The sequence below is a fragment of the Annulohypoxylon truncatum genome, assembly GCF_022578515.1.
Source record: "Annulohypoxylon truncatum strain CBS 140777 unplaced genomic scaffold F4807scaffold_35, whole genome shotgun sequence".
Classification (NCBI taxonomy): Eukaryota; Fungi; Ascomycota; class Sordariomycetes; order Xylariales; family Hypoxylaceae; genus Annulohypoxylon; species Annulohypoxylon truncatum.
The window spans coordinates 1-20987 of NW_025953821.1; the positions used below are offsets into that span (position 1 = coordinate 1).

The 20987-nt window shown below is 48.1% G+C and overlaps 4 protein-coding genes across 4 annotated transcripts; 3 read left to right on the forward strand and 1 right to left on the reverse strand.

Annotated features, from left to right (window-relative positions):
• Positions 1-363: 363 nt before the first annotated feature.
• F4807DRAFT_439404 (PH domain-like protein) lies at positions 364-2287 on the forward strand. Its single transcript, XM_047999204.1, has one exon. The coding sequence runs from the start codon at positions 956-958 to the stop codon at positions 1907-1909; it is 954 nt and encodes a 317-aa protein (XP_047850766.1). The 5' UTR covers positions 364-955; the 3' UTR covers positions 1910-2287.
• Positions 2288-3353: 1066 nt separating this feature from the next.
• F4807DRAFT_453464 (kinase-like protein) lies at positions 3354-5663 on the reverse strand (the record flags this gene model as incomplete). The annotated part of the gene is made up of 2 exons (XM_048000462.1): positions 3354-3916; positions 4007-5663. The coding sequence occupies 2 exons, from the start codon at positions 5661-5663 to the stop codon at positions 3354-3356; spliced, it is 2220 nt and encodes a 739-aa protein (XP_047850767.1).
• A 4837-nt stretch (positions 5664-10500) lies between these two features.
• Positions 10501-12807, forward strand: F4807DRAFT_439414 (flavin-binding monooxygenase). Its single transcript, XM_047999205.1, has 6 exons — positions 10501-10736; positions 10797-10992; positions 11042-11203; positions 11257-11402; positions 11455-11496; positions 11566-12807. The coding sequence occupies exons 1-6, from the start codon at positions 10529-10531 to the stop codon at positions 12579-12581; spliced, it is 1770 nt and encodes a 589-aa protein (XP_047850768.1). The 5' UTR covers positions 10501-10528; the 3' UTR covers positions 12582-12807.
• A 3045-nt stretch (positions 12808-15852) lies between these two features.
• On the forward strand, positions 15853-20859 carry F4807DRAFT_233881 (ABC-2 type transporter-domain-containing protein). The gene is made up of 2 exons (XM_047994188.1): positions 15853-20585; positions 20662-20859. The coding sequence occupies exons 1-2, from the start codon at positions 16061-16063 to the stop codon at positions 20829-20831; spliced, it is 4695 nt and encodes a 1564-aa protein (XP_047850769.1). The 5' UTR covers positions 15853-16060; the 3' UTR covers positions 20832-20859.
• Positions 20860-20987: the final 128 nt, after the last annotated feature.

Sequence of the window (20987 nt, forward strand, 5' to 3'; positions counted from 1 at the left end):
TGCTTTTGTGTGCGCGCTTTTGATTGGTTAAAAATTGGTGTGGCTAGAAGGGTACAAAGCAAAAGCGGGGCTCTGGTCTGAGCTCGCTGAGATAAATAAAACGGGGACTTTTCGGCTAAAAAAACATGCGCACGAAGCTTTATTATATTAAACGGTTTAAAATTTAAACGTTTAAAAATTTAAAATAATTTAAAAATAATTTAAAAATTTTTAAACGGTTTAAACTTAATTAAATAATATATAAACCGTAAATATATAATTTAATTTTTTAAATAAAAATAAAATAATTTAATTAAATAAATATATTATAAAATTTAAATATCCTAAGAAAAAATTATAAATATATAGTTTAAGTTTTAAGCTAATCAAGTGCGGGAACGCTTGAATAAGGAACCGCTAATTACATTAAGCAGGGTATATGTAGTTAAGAATAATAAACGGAATGTTTACGGTAAAAATATACCCCCATGCGGCGGTAAGGTACGTTGTTGGTCGTTTGCCCCACGCTACTTTGTACCCGCTGTACTCTAACAAATATTGGCAGGTGTTGACCAAACATGAATGGAAACTAAAATTGGAACTTGCGAACGACCTAAACTAAAAGTTACTATAATGTTAAAACTCGAGACAGAATTTGTTGATATTTCTCTTCCTTTTATTTCGTCAGTTATTTAATTCACGTATGTGTAAGAAGTAACTTTTATTCAGAGCTCTTCTCAAGCCGGCACTTCATCGACAGCAAGCGGGGGCGGGGTATTTTTACCAGCATCTAATTGGTCGGCGCAAAGCAAGCTCCATCGCCGCTGTTTTTTTAACAAAACCCAACGTCAGAAACATTCACACGAAACATCCCACTATTTTTAATTCCAGCCTTCTCCTCCCCATCTCAACGCCCCATCCGACGGCAATTCAATAGTTCGCGACGCCCTCCTAACTAAGCACGTCGCAATTCGAGATGTCTCAGACAACGCCCCGCAAGTATCGCGGCCACCAGGGCCAATCCTCCTTCCCGCAATCCCAATCTCAGTCTCCTCATTCCCACGCGCACGCCTACTCCCACGCGCAGCCGCAGTATCAGCAACAGCACCAGCACCAGCACCAGCACCAGCACAACCTCCAACCGTCGCGCGCCTACGGCCACGCGCGCAACCGATCCCACCAGCTGCGAGCCGAGTACTCGGAACAAGGCGGCACGACCACAGGTTCAGACTACGACTCCGACATGGCGACCTACGTGCCAGACACCAGCACGAGCCGCGCCTCCATCAATCTCGCGACGCGCACCAACACCGAGCTGAACATGGCCGTGCTGCGCCGCTACCGGCCCAGCATAACCAGCATCCTATCCATCGCCGCGAACGCCGTCGTCTACAGCTTCGGGACGAAATGGGACAAGGCGAACATGGAAGGCACCCTATTCATCTGCGCGCAGCAACCACCCTCTCCCCCCTCCCCCTCCGCCCCTCAAACCGAGACGCAGGCCGCCCTAGCAAACGGCTGCGTGTTCGTGCTGAACCGCAAAGGGCTGTCGAACCTCGTCGTCGACATGCGCGACGTCGAGCGCGTCGAGCTATCCGACGAGACGCTGATCTTCAAGCTGGACAAGGAGGCCGCCGTGCTGCCGATGGAGAACGGCGAGGCCATCCGCACCAAGGCTTTGGGTATGTTCATCTACTTCGAGTCCGCCAAGGAGCGCGAGATCACCGACGCCCTCGTCCACGAGATGTGGCAGCAGAGCCGCGCCGCCGCGCGCGAAGACGCCGGTCCCGATGCGAGCGATGTCGAGCCTGCCGATAGTGAGGCCGAGGCCGAGATGGCGCAGTCTATGCAGGAGGCTGGGCGCCAGCTTAGTGTTACGGAGTTGTTTGGCCAGAGCCAGCGCGATAGGACCGGGATTGGCGGGTTTTAAGACGAGAGAGGAGGACTTCTGGGGTAAAGGGGTTAGAATGCGATAGGAGAGCTGTGTTAACGGTTGGAAGGGCTTGCGTTCTCGGCGTTCTCTTATTCTATCGAGAGACGTAACGCCTCTAGCCATCCCTGGGACGACGGATGCTAATGAGGAATTTCTACGCTACGAAACATCAAGGATGAAGAGGAAGGAGCAAGGAGAGAAGCAGGAGAAGAGACGTGGTGGTAATGTCACAGATCATCCATCGACCGCATAACGTGGGTTATTCGTAAGCAAAGGGATCATATGAATGGCGTTGGGAAAGATACCCGAAGAACAGGCTGGCATTGACTTTTCTAAATGGCATTATTTTTCGTCCAAACCTGTCCCACCTAATCAGCGGAGATATTGCAATGATGTGAAAAATGTGTGCTCTATGATTCAAGAAAGCCTCACGTATCTCCCCTATGACATACCGCTACGCGCTCTATTTCTCCACGATACCTTATTCGATCCACACCTTCTATCTACTGCCTAGAGCCCGGACGACGCTGTTCCTGAAGGCTAAATGGTAGTGGGCTGACTTGGCACTTCCCTTAGACTGCTCCGCAGGAACAACGTACCGGAAGTCGAGATTTATAACCCTTGATTACTATGCAATGTGCCCACCTAGGTAAGTATTTGGGGCTAGGTACTAACGAAAGCGTTGACGGTTCGAGCTCGGGTCCTAGAGGATGGATGTCAAATGTCCATGCCACGCGCGAAGTAGATGCTCACCAATACCTATTCAGCGTCGCTGTGTCCTAAGATACCCTACGTACATCCTAGGTAGGTACGTATCCTGCAGCTCCTCTCCTCTTGCACGTAAGCTCCATCGACTTTATTTTATACCATCCCGTCCCGTATGCGACCCGTTTCCTCGTCAATGGGTAAGGGTACTACGATTTATCCGGATTATAGTGTAACGTAATATGTCATCAACACCTAGAACACTTAGAGCATTAACACAGCACGCCCCATTTCGACCGAACCTAGCGAGCACCAAATTGCACCGTATCATATCATTCCGCGGAACTGAAAGTGAGCACCTTTTTTTCTTTTCTCAATACCCTCTCTGTACCTAGTTAACCCCTTTCTCCGAAATACAAAGTTTGACAAGGACCGCTCCCTGAAAACTCCGTGGCTGTCTGTAACGGTCGCCGGCCTTGAAAAAAAAGACATATGCTCCGTGCGACAGCCGTCTGTCTACCTTCTGCGCGTATATGAGCCGTGGAACACCATAAATCATAGTCTTGAATCGTCCCCATAATACAGTTGAGTAGTCTTTGGACGTTCCGGCGCTGTTTCGGCGGGGTGATCCCCGCGACGAACCAGATTAGACCCTAGACTCCTTAGAAAATCAAGTTGAAGAGTATGTGAAACACACGTGTATTGTTCAATACACACCCCTAAGCACGGACGAGTGTCATAAGACTTCTTCGCCTTCTTTCTCTTCTCTGAACTTCAGACCCCCTTCGGTTTTAATCCCGCCACGGACCCATTCATGTTCCGCCACCTTTTCCATGGACCAACGACTCCTAGCCCGCTTCAGCAGACCCTCGGTGATCTCCATCGCTCCCTTCAAGCCTTCACTCTCGAATTTCGCTTCGTTCGCGTCGTGGTCGCCATCGTCGCCTTCGTATTTGATCCACCTCCATTCAACTCGTGCGATTCTGTGACTAGTCCTACTTCGCATCCTCTGCACGTCGCTAGCACCAGGAGGGGGATCGAAAGGAAGTCGCGATTCGAGGAGAGCGTAGAGCAAGACACCAAGCGACCAGGCGTCGATGGCGCGGCCATCATACGGTTGTCCTAATATGACTTCCGGAGCGGCATAATCGTCGGATCCACAGCGAGTCTCTAATTTCTCATCATCGGCTACACGTCGCGACAAGCCCAGGTCTGTAAGTGTAATCACGGAATACGGATACACAGCCCAATCTTGGTCAGGCTTCGTAAGTTCGGCTGGCGGAATGTTGACCAACACGTCTAAAATCAGTAGTCAGTAAAATGCTGTGCCTTACTCGTTACCTGATCTCCGAGTAAAAAGGAGTGGAGTATTAGCTAATGGCAACTTACTCTCGAGCTTAATATCTCGGTGAACGATCCGACGTTCGTGAAGATACATGACTGCGCCTACCAACTCGGCAAATATCCTTCTCAGGAGTAGTGGGGTCAAGGCATCTCGGTAGGTGGTCGCGACATCGAAGAGGTCGCCACCCGGGCAATAGCTTAAAACCAATAGAGCTCTTGTAGGCTCAATGCTGAAAGCCTTCAAATGGACTAAAGACGGGTGATTTATCGACTGCATGATATCTAACTCTCGCTTGAGACTCATCTCGATACGATCTTCGGAGGCCCCTCCGCGAGGTCCATGTTCGCACACCTTGATAGCCACCAAGGTTTTACGATCTAGTTTAGCAATTTTGGTCGGTGATAGCTGCCCGTTTGCGCCGTTCTGGGCTGCTTCGTTGGTGTCGTCTTCGTCGGGAGCGATCTGACTTGTCGCTAACATAACCCGGCTAAACGTTCCCTGGCCCAGCTCCTTAATAGCACGCCACCGCCTGAGTACTCCGTCATGTCGACCACGAGCCTCGAAATATTCGTGGCGAGACCGCTTAGAGCTGGAGCCATCGCTACTCTGGGACGACTCGCTGGGAGGAGGGGTCGGCGGTTTGGCAACCGGTAAGAGCCCCCTCGCTTCTGATAGATGCGGTTCTCGGCGTAGGTGAGGATCAGAAGTACCGTCCACGTCGGTCCCTTTAACCTTCCCAGATACAGTATTCAGTCGTTTCGGGATCCCCTTAGGATCCGGAATGTATTCGCTGATACTTCGATTGCGAGTATGCTCGACTTTGCCGCTGCTGATTTCCGCGGCATGACTGACGTTGAGTCCAGCCAAGACCTTTCGCTTGGATTGGTGCGCCAGCGCAGACGCCACGGATTCTCCACTAGAAGTTATGAGTACCGAGTCTGGCATGACTGGCGGTAACAGATCTCGCGCTTGCGATGGTCGACGAGAACCAAGGCGTTTCCACGGACCGGGTGAATCACTTCCTAATAATGGTGATGGTAGTGGCGTAACATCGCCCATAGCAGAGATAACGGGGCTTGGGTAGGTGGAGCTTGCTACGGACCCGATGCTTCTCGAGTAATGCTGTTTGAAGCTGGGGGTTCTTGAGACGGGCTTCAGGCTTGGAGAGGAAGTCTTGCGCTGCAAACCCAGACCTGAGCGATAGGCCGGGAAACTGTTAGGGTTGCTATTGAGGCTGTCGGATCGCGCCGGCGTTGCAGGTGGAACATCGGTTGCGATATACAGAGGATCGGTACTCCTGCCTAGCGGCGAGGGCGAGTAGGGCGACAGGTCAGGAAAGGCAGACTCCCCCGGCGCGTGCTGGGGCAAGGGCGGAGAGGGGGCTATGGTATGTGACTGGAATTGGATCTGATCATGGGAGAGGACTGGCGCGGATAGTATCGTGCTCGCAGGTTCTTCGCATATGATATTCGAATTGTTGGATAGGTCGTCATAGAACTGTCCTATGCGGTTCTCTTGCACATTGTGTCGGTTTAATGCGTCGGCAGCGGTTAGGAAGGTATGCGTCCTTCCTTGACTGTGCAATTCGTGGATAGGGAGAGAATGGGTTTGCGACGCAGTTAGACGGTCGTGGTCTGCGAGTATGCCTTCTGGCATGAAGTGAGACTGGGGTTGGGAAGGCTGGGACTGTCCACTGGTCATATTTGATTGCTGAATTGACTGCCAGGGACGGTTGACAGCGGTTAGCTTGACACGTTGAGACGGTGTGAAACGGTGAGACGGGATCTGTTGTTGGAATGACTCGACCCGAGAGCGATAAGTATGTCGGAGGGAATCAAACTAACAAGGATTGGGAAAGCGTTTGTGTCAAGGGTGGTAACTTTTTTTTCTCTTTCCCTCTACAGGGAGGTACGGGATACCGAATGGAGGGCAGAGATCAGTAGCGAAATTGGGAATAATACGTACAGTATCTTAGCGGGGACTTTTCAACTGGCGGCGGCAGTCGGTCGGTCCAGACTCCACTATTAGGAAAGTAGTGATTGGAATAACTGAGTCTCTATTCGGCGCGGTACCTTTGACACCTTATTACTTCAAGAGACGGGGCTCCGGGCAAGAGACAAGCCTAAGCTGAGAGGCCCTGTTTCAAGCTGATCAGACGAGGATGGCGAAGTACTGCGAAGTATTGCGAAGGGTATACGCGGCAAGGACAGGATAACACGACTTATGTTGTGGCTTGTGTTGCGTGACTATGCGACTAGCTTCTTTAGAGCCACAGAGAAGTGAACGACTCTCGAAGATGTGAAGCGAAATGGCAGGGCGCAGCAAAATAGGCAGCGTACCTGGGCAGCCTGCTGGGTAGACAAATCCAACTCGAACTCGGCGGCGGCGGCGGCACAAGTACCACTATACCGCTCTCCCACTCTCCGGAAAGCTGTTTATGCGAATTGTAACGTTGACCTCAGACTGCATTAGTTTGGGGTCGCGGGCGAGAGCGCAGTATGTGCGGGAGAACCTGGCTGCAACAAGGGTGCTATGCGCGTCGCCTCGTGGCCGAATGAGATTCTTGCTTTTGTTTTAGAGGTGATGCATATCGCATTCTACTACGACAATCTATGACAGTGCGGCGGGGAGCATGAGCTAATAATATGCAAAACCAGGTACGTAATGTATGATGTTTGAACAGCAGAAATAGCAAGAACAGTTTGTCGAATGTGCCAATGTGCCACTGTGCCCCAAGACAATAAGCCTTATCACGGGTTGAAAGAAACGAAAGAAAGGCGACGAAAGGAAATGCGATATCAGGGCGCGTGGGGTGACCTTGGAAATTAGAAATTAGTACTGTATCTAACTAGAGGCCGGATGATATATTGATCATGATAAGGGCGTAGTCGTTGCACAGCAGGAGCAAGGAAAATCAGTAAAGGATTGGACGATGTAGGGTATTGGTCGTTGGCGAAAGATAGGTAGATAGTAGCGAGCGATATGGATGATGCCGTCGTGGAGAGAAGATTGTAAGAGAGTACGTACGAGAGAGGTTCGATGTTCGTGGGATTAGATTGGGCAGATTGGGGTTGTCTGAATGATTTTTCGGGGGTCACCCGATGCTAATTTCGATTTACATTAGGTACAACGGTACAGTGGTACTTGCACCGGGCAGGTCAGATGGTCAGATGGTAAGAGAGCCAGACAGGCAGATAGGCGGCAGTGTCGACCTACTACAGTTGCCTAAGAGGTCTGATACCTCTAAACTTACCGGTACCTTGCTAAAATTCCAAGCGCCAGAACCCTAGAACTGACAACTTGGACAATTGACACTTCAGCGATGGTCCGGTAGGCGCTATTATATGCGCTACCTCCATCTATTACTTTAGGTACCTGAGATAGCGCTGCGCTAGGCCAAGAACAGATAGTCCGTGAGGACGGACACAAAAAAAGACGGGCAGGAGGAGTGGGGAAAAGTTCAGTGTTCCTCAAGTACCCCTTACCGGTACCTCTTTCTTTGGATGTTCTATCATACTATGCTATGCGGGCAGCAGGAGTTCGAATTGACGTCGTCCTTGTCGTCATTTCAGGTTTCAATATTTCTCTTACATAAACCAGGGTTCCGTAATCGCCATTATCAATTCAATTGAATTGGCCGAATTGGTCGAATTCATCCCCCGGGATCTTATTCACACTGATATCACTTCTCAAATTTCCAATCTCGTTTATTCTAAATACCGTAGTAGTCAAGTAGCTAGTATCAGATACTACTTTCTTACTACTGTCCAGGTTCATGATAATGCAAGAACTTACTATTTATAGACTACTACCATATACGCACATATTGCCGTCTAAGTCTCTTCTGATAAGGCAATTCATCTTCCAAATTCCGCGCATTTGCACTTCAAGATGGCATTATGCACGTCATCCAAATCTTGTCATCGAATTGCGAAGAGGGCCTAGAGGGGCTCGAGGGGCTCGAGGGTCTCCCGTCCGAAAATAAGTACTTACAAGAAGATCGCGCCTTGATATCCCCGAGTTTCGCCTCAGACACCCAGCGCTGATGTCATCCAGCTTCGTCCACCTTCGTCCTTGCCGAAGTACAGAAGAATGTCTGTACACGTGTATATCGAATGACTGAATCAGAAATATTAAATACAACACATGCGCCGATCTCTCTGCGTTCCCTGCAGCGATCGCTTGCTTTGTCCATCCAGTTCCGTCTTACGGCATCAGCAAAGGACCATCCCACTGGAATTGTATTACAGAACACGGTCCACCATCTTAACACCCCATTGGCCCATCCCATTTTCGAGTGGTTTCCGGTTCTCTGGTATCCCGCCGACCCCACGGACTCGGACTGGGAAAAACGGCTAATTAACTTATTCACGCCCCTTATACGGACATTATCCCTTTGACTTCAAATCATTCCACTAGCTTATTTGCATCTTTAAAAACCCCCTTTTAATTACTGTAGACTCGGGATCCGTAATTCAATCTAGTACTGCGTCGCATAGTTGCTTACCTAAATATAATTACTAAGAGGTTGCTTAAATGCCCAGAGGAGCAGCTTCAAACAGAGGCTACATCCAAGTGCAACCAAACAGGATTGATAAGTACGATATTTCAATGCAACTGCCTAATGACCAATCAACCATTATAAATATATACAATGTTCAAATGGTTCCGGAATACGCCAACGATACTCCACGTAGCTTACATGCCTTTGCCCCTTGAGCTCTTACCGAGGAGCTTACTCACATACTCTAGCTTAATTTTCGAAAGTTTATTCTTATAAACGCTACCACAAATTTGAAGAAGAAGAAGAAGAAGAAGAAGAAGAAGAAGAAGAAGAAGATGATGATGATGAGATTGTTTATGTCCGAAGGACGTCCTCTACCTAAAGTAACTACATACATCAGGCCGAGTCCGTCGACGGGATTCTCTGACGCATAGGACGCCTAGAGTATCTTCCCGAAGGGAGGCAGAGCCATGCTTCCTCCTGACACAAGGCAAAGCCATATATCTGAAGGAATTGTGCACGAAGACGGTATCTTTAGATATCTTGATCCTGTCTCTAATCTCCCCTGGTCAAGATTTCTAAGTGTGTTGAAGTATGCGTAGCACCTCCGAATCATTTCTCGGCTGCCTAGGTAGGTAATCTTTTACCATTCAACTTCAACATAATGGGAAGTTTCCACTGAAATTACTTTCAGCGTGAGCAAGTACCTATCCAGTAATGAGTTTCTTAGTATAACTGCCTACTGTATCCTGATATGTAGGTAAGTAGATACCTAGCAGCTAAGACTCGACTTTATCTACAGTGTTTTTACCAGACCCATAATATGAGGGCTGAATCGAAGTTTTCTGTTAATATCTGACTTCTCTTAGCAGCAATAAACATATCTGCTTCAACTACGCATTAGTTAGCTATTTAAGGGGTTGCTTAATGGGTATATATGACCATGAAAGAATGCATGGTTCATCGGGGTCTTTAGAATATGAACGAGTTGATCTTACTATCAGTTGTGTGGACGTTTCAGACTTAAAGTTATACTACTTCATTCTTAGTAGTTAAAAACAACTTTAATTGTATGCATAGGTATAATAGTGATTATAATCTAGCACTTGTAGTAAAAATTTCCAGTTACACCTTTAGCTTCAACACATTGTCGAAGTCGATTTATAGAATGATGATCTTAGAATATCTCATAACATCCAAGTCGATTCCCATAAACCAGAGAATCATAAAACTGCCGGTGCGGGGCCATAGAATGTCTATTAGGTTTCCAATCTTATTCGGCTAACGACTTCATTGGACAATTTGTGGGTAGGTCAGAAAGACTTAAATTCAGTTAACTCGTTGAGCCGTCCGCTTTAATATGCCGAGTTTCATCACTAACTGCTCCGAGCCTTAGTTTAATATCACAAACCAAGGTCATGACTTCCTTGTATTGTATCACGAGACAAACTACTAGATTTGTCGGTTTTCAGTCGAAAAAAATATATTTATAAATGTGCCGAAACTGCCTACCTAATCTTAAATGTGTTAAGCATAGGATTCGAAACGTCACCTTAATTATATCATACATCTCTGGCCGTCGGCAGTAGAACCAATTGAGTAGCATATGGATGTTGAAATCTGACTAATGACTGTTTACCAGTGCTGCGGAGTTTCTACGTGAGGAGTTGTGAGGAGTCGAGTACATGATGACCTAGTTTATAGAAATATCTTACGATGCTTCGGCAATCCTATAGTTGTCATAATTCGCATTGCGAAAAGATCAACCGGTTATTCAGTCGTTGAACACCATATGCGTACTAGCTTATCTTATTCTCCACGTATAATGCGCCGTTAAGGATTATAACTCCTTCATTCGAGGCCGGGCGATACCTGTAAGTGCCGGCCCTCATATCCAAATTCGGGTTTAGTAAGGGTGCGGGGAAACGGTATCGTAGGATTCGCGGCGGCGAAGGGTGACACAACAGGAAAATGTAAGAGATAGATTAACTGGAAGATTCAGTTCTTTTCTCCGTTTCTTTTTTTCTTCTTGTACGTCAACCACGTGGGCAGTTCTACCAAGATGGGTTCAACTGACTTCTCGATACCTTTGCGGCTTAAAGACACGCCTATAGATGGCCACCGCCCGATTAAAGTCCGGGTGATAGGGGCTGGCTATTCGGGGATATACCTAGGAATTCGTATACCACAGCGCATACGAAATGTCGATTTCCGAATCTACGAGAAAGAGGAATCTGTGGGTGGCACGTGGTGGGTGAATAGATATCCTGGTAAGGAATATTGATATCTGCAGACAGCCTCTTGCACTTCATTTAACTGACACATGCTAGGCTGCGCATGCGACGTCCCAGCACATTCATACCAATACACTTTCAACCCGAATCCTAATTGGTCGGCTTTCTACGCCCCCGCAAGCGAGATTTGTGCGTATCTCCATGGCACAGCTGAGAAATATGGAGTTCTCAATTACGTGAAGCTGTCACATAAAGTAGAGACATGTCGTTGGGACGATACTAAGAAGAAATGGTTCTTGGCATCCACAACGGAAAGACTAGCAGTTGCTAACCTAGTACAGGATTTTAAATGTCCGGCGAACGGATACGAATGAGACGTTTGAAGATGATGCCGATATTCTAGTTGCGGCCAGGGGAAACCTGAGTGATCCTGCTTGGCCAAATATACCAGGTTTCAAGTCCTTTAAAGGTGAAGTTATGCACTCGGCAAGATGGAATCAAGAGTATGTCTTATCTGGCCATGAAATTGTTGTCCTACCTGCTTATAAGCGAATAGTTATGACTTCAGGAAAAAGAAAATTGGAATCCTCGGCAATGGATCTAGTGGTATACAGATTGTCCCTTCCCTACAAAAAGTCGAAGGAGCCCAATTATCGTGTTTCGTTAGAAGCAAGGCATGGATCACAAGTCCCTTTGGAGAGAGTACGTCTGGCCCCTTTTGGAATTTCCGAGAATTTGGCACTAACGATCATAGACGTGATGAAGAAGCTTGGGCTAGATCCGAATATACTCGATTGTAAGTGATGATGATTCGATACTGAAATCTGGAATATGGCATTGAAAATTGACAATTTGTTTTATGAAGTTTCGCCTGAGCAACGCGAAGAATTTGTCAATAATCCAGAGAAATACCACAATTTCCGGAAAATCATTGAGTTAGACGGCGGGACCATACACGAGATTTCGATGAGGGACTCAGATCTGCAGCGTATGGTCACCAGTGCTTCAAGAGTGGCAATGAAAGAGCGATTGTCGAAAAAGCCAGAAATCGCAGAATTCCTTATTCCCTCTTTCAGCATTGGGTGTCGGCGTCCTTCACCAGGGCCGGGTTATCTCGAGGCGTTAGTTGAAGACAACGTGGATTTCATCACCGACCCTGTGGAGGCTATAACACCTACAGGGGTGACTCTGAAGACTGGTCGCGAGGTCGAAGTCGACGCTCTTGTTTGTGCTACTGGGTTCAATGCTTCGTCGGCGCCGCCTTTCCCCATCTATGGACGTGGGGGTCTGGCATTGAAGACGCGATTCACACCCTTCCCAACTGCGTACCTCTCGATCGCCGTGGACTCATTCCCCAACTTCTTCATCATGCTAGGACCTAACTCGGCTATTGGATCAGGTTCGCTGACGGTGATCCTGGAGAATGAGGGCGATTATATCGTGAAATGCATCCGCAAGCTTCAAAAGGAGGACTACGCCACAATGTGTATCAAACCTGAGCGCATCAATAATTGGTCCGAGTATTGTCATGAGTATTTCAAAAACACTGTTTACACAGACCCCTGCCACAGCTGGTACAAGAGCGAGGGCGGCTCGGGTGACCGTATAACGGGTCTATGGCCAGGAAGCACACTTCATGCGCTTGAAGCATTGAGAGCACCAAGATGGGAAGACTACGATTATGAAAGCATTGAAGGCGCTGCAGGGAATAAGATGAGATGGTTGGGTAATGGATCTAGCATTACTCACATGAAAGGGGAAGGGAGTGATGAATGGGGTGGTGATCCTGCTTGGTATATTGAGAAACGGTTTGTGGACTTCCCCCTTCTGGGCCATCCCGAGAATGACGAGACCCTGAAAATGCGCCCATTTTCCCATTAGTTATTACTAGATTACTTTTTATCCCACCTAGCTAGTGTCAATCTTAGATTAGCTAGGTATCTTCTAGCTATATCTTCGAAACATTGGAAGGATCATGAAGTATTTCGGGATAAGGGAGAGCTTTTCCTTTTCTAGCATCTTTAGTAACTTAATAAAGTCAAGTTGAATGCGGGTTCATATTGTAGAGGTATACATCTTTATGCCCAAGGCCTTTTCTGCTGCAAAACTATACCCAGTTGCCTATCTAACTACTACCTACGTAGACGTACTAGTCAAGTTGAAATGTGTCATAAGATACCCAGCATCCAGACCATTAGGAAAATAATCGTTCTGTCATAATATCAGGAGCTGCCTGGGACTTAAAAAATACCCCTTCCCTCCATCTATTCCAAGAAGATCTCATCATTTTCAACTGTGCTAGCAATTAAAGATTAGTCTCTGGTATCTTTAGGCTCGTCTTGCCAGAACCACCCTGTTCATTATCTCTACACGGAAGCTACGATTGACTAGGTACCTACCTAGGTTCTTAGAAGAACTTCCCGATGCGGCAAGCTACACCGACTTGATTGGCGGATAGGAGTGTGGGGAAGAACAGGGATAGACCTAGGTAATTGGGAAGTTACACCATATACGACCAAAAATTTCCTCTTGATTCTATGTGAGAATAATAAGTAAGATTATTCTCTAGAACATGAGCAAAACAACCAAGAGTTACATAGTGGTCAGACAGGCTTTGAATCAGAACTTCGTGATGACTTTCAGTTTGCTTAAATACCTCATTGAATACTTGTAAGCTGACATCCGATTCAAGACATATATTTATTGGACTACGACCATCTGCATAAATGCCATGATATCGGTAGGTAGGCACAACATAAATCCCTAAAATGGACTACTTCTTTAGTAGGTGTTGGCGATACGATTAATGTGGTCACTCGAGATATTCTGAGAGGCCTTAATTTTTAACCCCGCGTCTAAGGATTTGTAATGAATATTCATGAATAGGTACAGGGTCGAGTTTAAGGATTGATAATGCATTGCATAGATATGGCGGATCAGGCTTTAGGAGCCAAATTATCCTTGAAAGCCTCAGAATCGATACATCATCTGAATGTAACGCCGTGATAGATGCAATATCACGTTATTGTTAGATGAAATCGCTTAAGGTGAGGTATGATAACGATTCCAACTTTAATATCAATGAAGAAGGGTTCAAGGGGGTAAGTGGCAAAATATGAATATGGCCTAGGAAGAAGAACGTTATATTGTCCTTGTATATCTGCCATTCTCAACCTAAACTGTTAAAAGACAAACCTGGTCCTTATGTGGCTTTTAATTGCGTAGACATAGGTTATTCTCAGGCTGGAATTGAATGATGGGATCAATTTAAGCTATTCCCGGAGTCACACAAGACGACCTGTCGAAAAAATTGGCCCAGGGAGAATCAACGCAGTGGTGTGACGCGTTTATATATGTGACGTCTCTAGATTTTTATTTCGTCCCGAATACCTAGGTGCTACACACCTCAGCGAAGGAATTGGCAAGAGGGGGCCGTTGTTAATTCCCTTACCTAGGTAATGTCTTGGTGCTTAAAGACACTTCGAAAATCAGTTGGTCTACCTCTCAGTGTTATTGTATAGGAACGAGACATTACCTTGCTACTGTCCCAATAAGTCCAAGACCTGTTATTACTAATATGGGACGACTTTATTCCTCGTTATCTAGGTCCCTGGGTAGGTAGGTATATTGGCAGATTGGAATACGATTAATTGTCGCACGCTTTGCGCGAATATCGGCTTTGGTGATTTGTAAGCGTTGTTGAGTCATCGGGCAAGAGGAATAAACGTAAATAAGATCGATCTTTAATACGGAGAAAAGTGAACCCATTAGTTAGCTCCGATCACCATGATTGAGGTACCGGCCAATTTGGCCCCGTTCGGAGTATCCAATCTAGGTAGTGATAGATACAATCCCTAACTAAAGGGTAATTTGCTGCTTTTTCTAAGCCCCTGCCGTAGCCTCCTTATCACCGTCCTATATATTAGTTCAAACGTCAAGACCCAAGCTGACGTGACCGCCAGATGTCGGATACACTGCGGTGAGATGAAGGGCCATTAAAGTGTAGATACGTAACTCACCGATGCGATGTTTGCTTAGAATAGTTAATATATGAAAAAAGGCTGAACGTTGTTGTCCGTAAACTGTTGAGGACTGCCATCCCTTTCTATAATCACATGATAAATTGCATTAATAAGTCCCTAAGCCCTGCGGGGAAGTCTTCCAAGATACAGCTGGGTCTGGGGTTGTAAGCGGCGAAGCGGTCGCAGTTATTATGCCCTTGACCGTGGATTCTATTGGTTAGGTAGTTAGTTCTTGGGCAACCGATTGGAACCCAAGGAAGATCTACATGCAGGGCCCACGATGCGGATCCAGGGTTCAAGTAAAGTCGGGATGTTTGGATGTTGAACTGAAAGACCCAAGAAAAATATAGTGAGTCAGCCTTGTAGAGATAATGAGCATGTGGGTACATGATAGATGTCCGGGGTCTTAGCGCCGCAAACTCCATACTCTAACACCGATGAGGGTCCCGGCTCTTAGGAGAAATTGGAGCGTCGTTAAACAAAAGATGATTCATAGATTGCCCACTAGGAGAAAAGAAATGCTACTATCGCCGATATCGTACTTCCAGCCCGGGGGCGCGCCAATACTAGCCGAATAAATATTCTCCATGAGAGGTGCTAATGTGCGCGGATCTAGCCCGTATTCCCGGCCGCATTTGTTGAGCGGTCTGACCCCATCTCACCGACATGTCGTGGAAGGTATTATTGTTATCAGTCAACTGCCCCGTCACAACAGCCAACCACTCCAGCCTATCAGCGCTGCATGTGTCGGTAGGCAGCGCGGTCTTGCCACACGCATCCGGCGTGGGATAGAAGGGTCCATAGGCCTGGTTCGTCGCATATGTGACAGGAAGCCCTAATGAATTAGGGAACCCGGCCGGCATATTAGTGCATGTTAATCAACGACCATGCCGGATTAACAATCAAGGGTGGTGGGCCGGGCCTCCATATGCTTCTTTCTTACATGGAGACCCGTACACCCCTTCGTATTCACTGTGAGCCTAATCTTCTGCTGAAAAATCCATTGATTAACAATCAACCTCCTTTTTGAGGGTAAAAGTTTCTTGGGCCCCCCTTGATATCTCCACTGACTTGGTTCATTATCTCCTCAGATCAACTGTGAAAATTGTAGTAAAATACTAGAACTCTGGTGGTATTAGTCTGGTCATCCTCAACCTTATATTGCCACATTTGCGTCCTACCCCAAACAGTTTGCCAAACCTATTTTGACCTGATTGCGCTAGGTGTACGTGGACGGGAACTGCTAGTGCCGTCTCTTCGTTTACCTCACTACATACTCTCCGGAACGCTAGTAACATTCATTTGAGAAGTCTTACTTTTAGCCAACGTTCGACGGCCATGTGGGCTACCACCGTTGGTGGTGATGCCCTTCGCCGCAGAGAGGCCGGGATGCCGACAAACCAATGGCACCGCGGTGACACTCACCCAGACGATATAACGCCTACGACCGGAGGTACAGGGGACTCGGACGCCGGCAACGGACCTGGTAGCTCTGGTGCAGCTGGAAATGAGGATGGCACTTGGGGTGAGCGTGACGTCGGCGGCGTCGACGAGTATGAAGCTATGGAGGAACTGGACGTGTTGAGGCACAATCTTTCTCAGCTACACCGAGAAAGAACCCAGGAAACACAAGCTAGCAGGCCATTTGACCTAACGCAAGTAAAGAGTCGTCGTAGCGAGGCGGCCGCCAACTTATCTAGGAGGCAGACGAAGCAAGCTGAAGCCGGTGAGCTTGATATGGATGAAAAGCCTGGAACCGAAGAAGACGAATTCGAGCTGGGAAAGTTTATGCGCGACGGTCACTTCGAAAAGCGAACGGAAGATGGATCTGAGAAGCGAGTCGGCGTCATCTATAAGAATCTCACCGTCAAGGGGGTCGCAAGTACATCTTCATTCGTCCGCACTGTGCCAGATGCGATAATAGGGACTTTCGGGCCTGATTTGTATAAAATTCTCACACGTTATTTTCCTATTCTTCGATTTGGGAGGAAACAACCGACCCGCACGCTGATCCACGACTTTACCGGTTGTGTACGAGACGGTGAGATGATGCTAGTATTGGGCCGCCCGGGTTCCGGATGCAGCACGTTTCTCAAAGCCGTCAGCAACAACACCGAATCCTTCGCAGCCGTCGAAGGAGAGCTATCCTACGGTGGAATCCCGGCCCATAAACAGAAGCAGATGTACCGAGGAGAAGTGAACTACAATTCCGAGGACGACATCCATTTTGCCTCGCTCAACGTCTGGCAGACGTTCACCTTTGCTCTCATGAACAAAACGAAAAAGGGGGCAAAGGAGGAGATCCCAATCATCGCCAATGCGTTGATGAAAATGTTCGGCATTAGCCACACGAAATACACCCTAATCGGGGACGAGTACATAAGAGGAGTGTCCGGCGGCGAGCGTAAACGAGTGTCCATTGCTGAGACGTTGGCATCGAAGTCGACTGTAATGGCGTGGGACAATTCTACGCGCGGGTTAGACGCGTCGACAGCTCTCGACTATTCGAAGTCCCTTCGTATCATGACCGACGTCAGCAATCGCACCACGCTGGTGACGTTATACCAAGCTGGCGAGGGTATCTACGAACTCATGGACAAGGTTATGGTCATAGATCAAGGTCGACAAATATTTTCGGGGCCAGCCAAGGACGCCAAGCAATATTTCATCGACCTCGGCTTCGAGTGCCCGGAGAGGCAGACCACGGCAGATTTCCTGACCGCCGTCACCGATCCAAACGAGAGGAAGTTCAGACCTGGATTCGAGGATAGAGCGCCTAAGACCGCCGAGGAGCTGGAGAAGGCGTTCCGCAATTCTTCGAACTATCAGAAGCTGCTGGCCGACGTTCGAGATTACGAGGAACATCTACAGCGTACCGACTATGCGGATGCGAAGAGGTTCGAAGGCGCGGTGCGGGACTCCAAGTCGAAGCATGTCAGCAAGGAATCGCCCTATACCGTTTCGTTCATTCGCCAAGTAATGGCTTGCACGAAACGGGAATTCTGGTTGCTTTTTGGCGACACGGCAACGCTCTGGACGAAATTCTTCATTATTGTGGCGAACGGGTTTATCGTCGGTTCGATCTATTACAAACAGCCTTCCACGACCGCAGGAGCATTTACACGCGGCGGCGCGCTGTTTTTCTCTATTGTCTTCCTTGGGTGGCTTCAGCTGTCGGAGCTCACGAGAGCAGTCTCGGGACGAACCGTCGTATCTCGTCACCGAGACTACGCGTTCTACCGACCATCCGCCGTGGTCATTGCCCGAGTCCTCCAGGACATACCCGTAATCTTCGTGCAAGTGTGCATATTTGGAGTAGCAATGTATTTCATGACCAATCTTGATGTCGACGTGAGCAAGTTCTGGATTTACATGCTATTCGTATACACAACAACCATAATGATCACGGCCATGTATCGAATGTTCGCCAGTTTATCGCCTGAGATCAATACCGCTGTGCGCTTCTCTAGTCTTGCCTTGAACTTGCTTGTCATTTATACAGGTTACGTTCTCCCCAAGACACAGCTCCTAAACGACTACATTTGGTTCGGCTGGCTCTACTGGATAAACCCGATATCTTACAGCTTCGAGGCGGTCTTGACGAATGAACTCTCGAACCGAATAATGGAATGTGCTCCTCAACAGCTCGTGCCTCAAGGGCCCAACGTTGTACCGGAATACCAAGGATGCGCCCTCTCCGGATCTAAACCAAATTCTCGAGTAGTCGCAGGTAGCGACTATTTGGAAACGGCCTTGAGCTACAGCCGTTCCAACTTGTGGCGAAACTTCGGTGTCGTCATCGCGTTTATGGTTTTGTATATCATCATCACGGTCCTCGCGACAGAAATGTTCGACTTCTCATCCGAAGGAGGTGGCGCACTGATCTTCAAAAAGAGTAAGAGAGCTAAGCAGCAAGCACAGAAAGCTGGTGCATCGTCTGATGTTGAGAAAAGCGGAGGCGCCGACAGTAGCGGATCTTCAGCTACTAGAGTTGGCGACTCAAAGGCCACCCCTCAAGAGCAGAACGAGGCTTTGGAGCAACTTACGAAGAGCGACTCGATCTTCACTTGGCGAGATGTGGAATACACTGTACCCTACCTCGGCGGCCAGCGCAAGCTTTTGAACAAGGTCAGCGGTTATGCTAAGCCCGGAATTATGGTCGCACTTATGGGCGCATCCGGTGCCGGCAAGTCGACGCTATTGAACACTTTGGCGCAAAGACAACGAGTTGGTGTAATCTCTGGTGAAATGTTCGTTGATGGCAAGCCCCTGGGCTCGGAATTCCAGCGTAACACGGGGTTCTGTCTTCAAGGCGATCTTCATGACAAAACTCAAACTATTCGCGAAGCCATCGAATTCTCGGCGCTTCTGCGACAAGAAGCATCTATCCCCCGTGCTGAAAAGCTCGCGTACGTAGATAAGATCATCGACCTCCTAGAGCTCAACGATCTTCAAGATGCGATCATTAGCTCCCTTGGTGTCGAGTTGCGCAAGCGACTTACCATCGGTGTTGAACTCGCCGCCAAGCCATCATTACTCCTATTTCTTGACGAACCTACGTCAGGACTTGATTCTCAATCTGCCTATAGTATCGTTACTTTCTTGAAGAAACTCTGTGCCGCTGGTCAAGCCATTGTCTGTACCATCCACCAGCCGAGTTCAGTTCTAATCCAGCAATTCGACATGGTGCTCGCCCTTAACCCTGGTGGGAACACATTCTATTTCGGTCCCATCGGAGAGAATGGCAAGGACGTGATAAAGTATTTCGCCGACCGCGGAGCGACCTGCCCTCCTGGGAAGAACGTCGCTGAATTTATCCTCGAGACAGCTGCCCGACCGCATAAACGCCCCGATGGCACCAAAGTCGATTGGAATGAAGAATGGAGGAACAGCGAACAGGCACAACAGGTGCTTGACGAAATTGACGGGCTAAAACGAGTTCGCAGCACGGTATCACAGGGTGCCAATCCTACGAAGGAGCAGCAGAGGGAATACGCAGCGTCGACGTGGCTGCAAACGGTCGAACTCACCAAACGTATGTTCCGGCAATACTGGCGCGACCCCTCATACCTCTACGGCAAGTTCTTCGTGGCGATAATCGTCGGCATCTTCAATGGATTCACTTTCTGGAAGCTCGGATATACCGTCCAGGATATGCAGAACCGGATGTTCACGAGCTTCATGATCGTCACGATCCCGCCTACCATCGTCAATGCCGTAGTGCCTAAGTTCGACTCTAATATGGCCTTGTGGGAAGCTCGCGAATATCCGTCCCGTATATACGGCTGGGTCGCTTTTTGCACCGCTAATATAGTCGCCGAGCTGCCTGCTGCTGTGATATCCGGCGTCTTGTACTGGGCGCTGTGGTGCTGGCCTACCGGCCTCGCTAGCGACAGCCTGATCGCTGGGTACACATTCCTAATGACAGTGCTCGTTTTCCTGTTTATGTCTAGTTGGGGCCAGTGGATCTGTGCATTCGCCCCCAGCTTCACCGTCATCTCCAACGTGCTACCCTTCTTTTTCGTCATGTTTGGCCTCTTCAACGGTGTGGTGCAGTCCTACTCGATGCTCAATATTTTCTGGAGGTCTTGGGTGTACTGGGCGAACCCGGGCACATACTGGATTGGCGGCATGCTGGCTGCTACTCTTGACGGCATTCCCGTCCGCTGTGATTTATCGGAGACCGCCCGGTTTGACGTGCCTCAGAACCAGACCTGCCAGTCGTATGCAGGCGCATTCGCGGAGACCGCTGGAGGCTATTTACTTAACGCCAATGCGACCAGCGACTGCCAATATTGCCCCTATAGCGTGGGTAATCAGTACCTTACGACGCTCAACATCAAGTCTGAGGATAAATGGCGAAGTAAGTCCTTATTCACACCATCATATCCCCAATTTCATGGGCGAGTATATTCTAACGTTGCGAATTAACTACCTAGACTTCGGCGTCTTCTTGGCTTTCTGCTTCTCCAACTGGATGCTCGTATACTTCTTCATCTATACGGTTCGCGTTCGTGGTTGGAGCTTCGGGCTTAACTATCTTTTCGGTACTTTAGGCAAGTTCGTGGGCGTGCTGAGGAAGCCGTTTACACGTTCTGCTAAGAAATAAATGATTGATACGATTTTCCACTCGGCAATCTTAACCATCATCGAGGCGAGATGTTTTCAAAAGTTTCTTTCGGTTTGCTGGCTAGCAGCATCATACCGCTTTTTAATTGACATCACAAGGACGTGCGGCGAATTAGGGGAAATGACCCCTAAATTT

Bases quoted from the DNA above. Each gene is read 5' to 3' on its own strand.
- F4807DRAFT_439404 (XM_047999204.1), top strand. From the start codon at position 956: ATGTCTCAGACAACGCCCCGCAAGTATCGCGGCCACCAGGGCCAATCC.
- F4807DRAFT_439414 (XM_047999205.1), top strand. From the start codon at position 10,529: ATGGGTTCAACTGACTTCTCGATACCTTTGCGGCTTAAAGACACGCCT. The intron at 11,204-11,256 runs GTATGTCTTATC...ATAAGCGAATAG, and splicing joins TCGGCAAGATGGAATCAAGA to TTATGACTTCAGGAAAAAGA. The intron at 11,403-11,454 runs GTACGTCTGGCC...TAACGATCATAG, and splicing joins CACAAGTCCCTTTGGAGAGA to ACGTGATGAAGAAGCTTGGG.
- F4807DRAFT_233881 (XM_047994188.1), top strand. From the start codon at position 16,061: ATGTGGGCTACCACCGTTGGTGGTGATGCCCTTCGCCGCAGAGAGGCC. The intron at 20,586-20,661 runs GTAAGTCCTTAT...TTAACTACCTAG, and splicing joins GTCTGAGGATAAATGGCGAA to ACTTCGGCGTCTTCTTGGCT.